Here is a 5,049-nt window from a genome sequence, read left to right on the forward strand (position 1 = left end):
GGTGCTGGGGCCATCGAGCATGCTGGCGCTGGCCGCGCCATTGGTGCCACTGCTGACACCAGCCCTCCAGGTACCTCTCCTGTTGGCACGGTTGCTATTCAGAATGTACTGATGGTATCTGGCCCAGAAAGCGAAGGGGATCCTGGACCAGGCGTCGCCAAAATCTCCGTCCTCATCCCAGGTCAGGAGCTCCACCTGGATATCGTCCCAGCTCCACCGTCCAATCAGAGCTTCCTCCCCGATGTTCATCTGGGCCCTCATCTGGGCCCTGGCATGCTCCTCGGCCATATCCACATCCATCGTCTTGAAAGCATCATCCACAGCCTCCAAGAAATGAGCCCTCCATTCCCGGGGGTCTCGGTTCTGATACTGCGATGGAAGCACAGCAACCGTTTGCACACTTACCCTACCTCGCTCAGCACCCGCTTCCCGCCTTTCACTCGCTTAAGCGCTTTGTGAAATCATGTTAAAGACCCACACGACTGAAATCAGGCTCCCGTCATTCTGTGCCAGACCTGGGATTTCACCCCGTCCACTCCCTACAGCCTGTGAACTGGTGTCAGCGACTTGGGAACCTTGCTGGGCCTTGGCGTCCTCACTGGACAAACGGCGTCAGGAGGCCGGGACCAAGACACAAACCAGGTATGGGAAGATGCAGCCAGAACACAGGCTCTGCCTTACCTGGGCGATGAATCTCAGCACCCTCATCTTGCTGGTCTCATGGCAGGCGCGCAGACCCCAGAGAAACTCATACTCGGGTGGGCTGCTATTGGGGACCTTCTTGTATTCCAAGTACCTGTGTGAGAGAGGACAACCAACCTCTGCTCCCAGACAGGCACACCTGTGGCTGCTCCGGTGGCTCCCAGGTAGTTCCTTCCCAGCCCCGAGGCTGCAGCTCAGCTGCTGCAGGAGGTCTGCCCTGGCCCCGCAGCCCCTGCCCCCACTTCCACACCGGCTCCCAGGGTTTCTGCCTCCTAAATGGAGGGACTCACATCCCTAGGCCACTGCTCCTGCCCAGTAGACATGGGGAGGTGCAGGAGGCACGTGTAGGGTACTTGTTCAGAGGAAGGCCACGAGTTTTGTGCCCCTTGTCACAATAACCCAGATTCCTGTTGGGTCTGGTGTAAGCAGGAGCCATTTCTTCAGGCTCCATGCTCTGAGCACAACCCACCATGGGGCTTGTCCGTGACCTGACTGAACCCTGGGAGAATCCATCCTAGAAAACGACTGTATGGGAAGAAACAGTCAACCAAGAGTAGGGGACTCCACGCATACTCCCAAACATCTGTGAACGTGTGTTTGTGGGGTGGCGGATGGATGAACATGCACACGGGGCCTTTGTGAGGGCACAAGAGATCTCCGAGCACTGATGATGGGGGGAGCCTGGGCTAGAAAATCGGCAGGGCCAGGCTCCAGGCCCAGATGGGCCTTACTCCAGTCAGGGCCGTGATCAGGTTTCCACTCTCGGAGTCCCAGGCCCCTGAGATGTAAAGCCGGGACACTGCCTACAGGGCAGGTGCTGAAGGAGGTGGGGGCTGTACCGTCCCACCCGGTGTTTACAGACTGCCCCTTTCCCCAGGCTTCCCTGGAATTGTCCCCTCAACCCCCACACTCGCATCCTCCCAACCCACACTCACACCAGACACCCATCCCTCTGGTGTTAAGACATGGGCCGGGGAACGGCGTCCTCAGCCAGAGCAGCACACGGGGAAGGCCTGAATGGGGGGCAGAGATACTCACTTCTGCTTCACAAAGTCCTCTGTAATGAGTTTCCTCAGATCGCCAAGGAATGGGTGCCTCACCCTGAGTGCAAGGAAAGGAATGTGTGACTAGAGAGAGTGGCAGTGCCTGGGTTGGGCAGGAGCGCTCCCAGCAGGACTGAGGGCCTCCTAGCCTGTGAGGCGTCCTCATGGACACCTGGGCTGGCAGCAGAGGCCAGGCAGCCACTTGTCAGCAGGGCCCCAGGGAGGGGCTGGATGGAGCCCCCAGCTCCGATGGTGTCTCTGAGGTCTCGTGTGGGAACAGAGAGGGGACACGGGGCAGAAGAGGGCTCGGGGTTCAGGACTATTTCCCCACGCACCCTGGTGGACCCTTGGCACTCTACCTAGTCTAGGATGCCACGCCCCACAGAGACCGCTAGGCCACTGCAATCCTGGGGCCTCCTGTGCCCAAGGACACACTGAGGAGCGGGAGCCAAGAGACCCCAAACATACCCGGGGCGCAGTCCCATCTTGCGGAGTGCCTCCCAGAGGACAGCTGTGAGGAGAGATGAGGTACAAGAGTTTAGCAGACGGAGGGAGGTGAGACGACCGGCAACCCCCCAGCTGCCTGTCCAGCCACTCACCCTCGCTGGCGCGGTTGCCGTTCATGAAGATGACACCCAGAATCACCAAGAGGAGACTCAGCCTGGGAGTATCCTTGGTCCTGAAGGCGTAGAAAGAGGGATCCTGTCCAGCAGCCATTTGCCCAGGTGACCACAGCCGGCTCACCCAACTAGCCTCTCCCACACTGCTGGGCTACAGGGCAGTTCCTCCCACTCTGTACGGCTTGCTATACCTGGTGCAGACAATTCCTGCCTCGGCCTGAGACTGAGGCCCTTCATCCATCAAACGTGGATGCTAACACCTCTTCCCAGGGCTCTGTCGAGGATGGGGTTAGGCGGGGGAGCAGACAATTGGCAACCCGGAGTCCAGAGGCACACCCTGACCTTCCCTGCCCTTTGCCCACTGCATCTGGAGCATGACTCCATTGGAGACCCCAGCCCCCCACTCTCTCCTTTCCCTGCCCCCTGCCCGAGGCCCACTCTGCCAAGCCCTGGCTGGGACCTTAGCAGAGAGAGGCGATCAAGAAGCTTGCTTTCCCAGGGAGACAGGGGCGGGGAAGGGTGGGCAGGGCTGAAACCCAGAGAGCCGCAAAGCCTCACCCCAAGCTACTTGCCCCTGCCTGCCCTTAGCTGCTCAGCACTGCTAACTCTGGGTGGGAGCCGTGCTAGGCCCCCCAGCCCTACTTTCCCGTTTCTCGAGAGGAGGGGGCAGGCACCACCAAGGAAGACCACCGGCCTCCTGTGCTTTCTCACTTTCCCAGGAGGCGGGCTGACGAATCCCGTGTGCAGACGAGAATGTACAGGTGCTCTTCCTTGTCAATTTCCTTCAGGTGGATCCCGAACTTCTACAGTGGGGAGAAAACGGGATGTGAGATCAAACATCCAAGCTGGGTGTCCTGCAGGCGGTCATTCAATTCCCTGTTAGAACTCCTTCTTGGCGGGGAACCCCAAGCCCTGGGGGAGGAGGGAGAGGAGAGGCCATGGACGAAGTGCCCTGTGGGAGCGCTGCCACTGGCTGAGACAACGGGAGCCACCTCAGGAGACCACAGGCGCTCAGAGAGCACGAGCGGGAGGAAGGAGGGGAGGAGGCTTGCAGAGGAAGCTCCCAGGTGCAGAGGCCAGGGAGGGCTTCCCTCCAGAGCATGCAGTCCGGCCCCTGGGCCTTGAGGGGATGCAGAGGGGGGAGGCGGGCAAGGGTTCCCTGCTGCTCCTGCTCCACAGAGCTGCCCCCGGCCCCACACCCACCTTTTCCAGAGTGTACGTTGCTCGTTCAATGATCTCAGGGAAGTGTTCGTCATATTCTCGGATGACATCCTTCAGCATGTCTGCAGGAGGGGAGGGGTGGGCAAAGCACCGGGGCTGAGCAGCAGCCACAGAGCTACAGCCTTTCCGTCAGCCCTGCTGAGGGGAGCACGCTCAGGACCCCACACCGTGTCAATGGAGCCATCGGCCAGGCCTGATCTGTGTGTGTGTGGTGGGGAGAGGGCATCTGGTGGGAGGCCCACAGGGCAGGGTGGTGGGAGCGGGGAAGGACAGAGTTCAGGGAGGGGGCACAGGCTGCCCACCTGAGCGCTTGATGGGGATCTTCTTGTAGTCTTTAATCATCAGATATTTCACCAACTTATTTGCCTGGAGAAGGAAGAGCGCACGGGGAGATCAAAGCGTGGGTGACCTCAAAGAACTGGCCCACAAGGGAGGAGAGGAGGGAGATAGGGGGAAGGGCAGGCTTCCTTCTTACCCTCTCTTGCAGAAGGGTCACATTGCGGGGTGGCAAGCACAGCACGTGCCTTGAGGGTACCTGGGACCTCAGGGCCATGGGGGGCCGAGGGGCCATCTGAGGCCGCGCAGTCGTCAGCAGGGGCTGCGATGCCCTCCAGGTTGGTGGGACCGCAGGAGGCTCTCTCTCCTCCTCGCTGCTCTCATATTCGTCATCCAGGTGCTTGGACTGTACCATTAGACAGAGGAGAGACTCAGGGCGACCAGGCTCCCTGAGTCGCCTGGCACACATCTTAGCCAGAGCCAGGTACTTGGAAATAAGGCTAGTAGATGACACGTGGACGACACGTGCCCAGTGCTTACTAAGTGCCAGGCACTGAGCCAACCGCTTCTCCCTCCAGGCCCGAGGGTAGGGACTACGTGGAGTAAACTTGTAAAACTAAAAACTGGTAAACTTGGCTTGGAGAAACATGTACAAGCTGAGAGAAGAGAGAGGGGGGAGAAGAGGGAGAGGAAGGGAGGGGAGGAGGCAGAGAGCTGAGAGGGCAGAGAAAGCAGGGGAGCAAGGAGGGTGGGAGAAAGCAGGGAGGTCTCACCTTCTTTGTCCTCTTGCCTCCCATTCTGGCCCAGGGCTCCGCACTCTGCTGAGAAGTGGCAGCTGCACTCTCAGGCTCAGGGATGCTCGTGGCCATCTTGGCCTTGGCGGCAGCTGCTGCCACAACATTCTGAGGCTCCACCCAGCGAGTCTTGGCGAGAGCCTTCCCGGACTTGGTCGTCTTGGGCCGGGTGACCGCCCCCTCCCCGGCAGAGGCTGCCTGGGTGCCCCTGGAGGCAACACTGGGGCCCTCTGTGGCAGCCTCTTGGGCCGGGGCAGGTCTCTTGGGGCGTGGGAAGGCCATGCCACTGACACCTGCCGGCTGGCTGAAATCAAAGGCGTCGTTCTGACCCAGGAAGGCTGTCTTGGGCCGGGTGGCATCCATCTCACTTGCACGCGAGGCCTGGGGGAAAGC

General features: G+C 60.3%; 1 protein-coding gene across 1 annotated transcript in view; it reads right to left on the minus strand.

Moving 5' to 3' along the window:
* The window catches only part of LOC105001083 (melanoma-associated antigen D4), a gene marked incomplete at its 3' end in the record, with an annotated part of 7,303 nt that continues 2,254 nt past the window's right edge, over window positions 1-5,049 (minus strand). Inside the window, exons 4-13 of the mRNA XM_010857200.1 lie at window positions 4,636-5,049; window positions 4,062-4,268; window positions 3,889-3,952; window positions 3,569-3,648; window positions 3,077-3,168; window positions 2,345-2,424; window positions 2,214-2,256; window positions 1,741-1,803; window positions 682-796; window positions 1-369 (exon numbers count right to left, since the gene is read on the minus strand). Of these exons, the coding sequence (XP_010855502.1) occupies window positions 1-369; window positions 682-796; window positions 1,741-1,803; window positions 2,214-2,256; window positions 2,345-2,424; window positions 3,077-3,168; window positions 3,569-3,648; window positions 3,889-3,952; window positions 4,062-4,268; window positions 4,636-5,049 (1,527 nt within the window). The remainder of the gene's footprint in view (window positions 370-681; window positions 797-1,740; window positions 1,804-2,213; window positions 2,257-2,344; window positions 2,425-3,076; window positions 3,169-3,568; window positions 3,649-3,888; window positions 3,953-4,061; window positions 4,269-4,635) is intronic.

Source organism: Bison bison, unplaced genomic scaffold (assembly GCF_000754665.1).
Source record: "Bison bison bison isolate TAMUID 2011002044 unplaced genomic scaffold, Bison_UMD1.0 scf7180017864378, whole genome shotgun sequence".
Classification (NCBI taxonomy): Eukaryota; Metazoa; Chordata; class Mammalia; order Artiodactyla; family Bovidae; genus Bison; species Bison bison.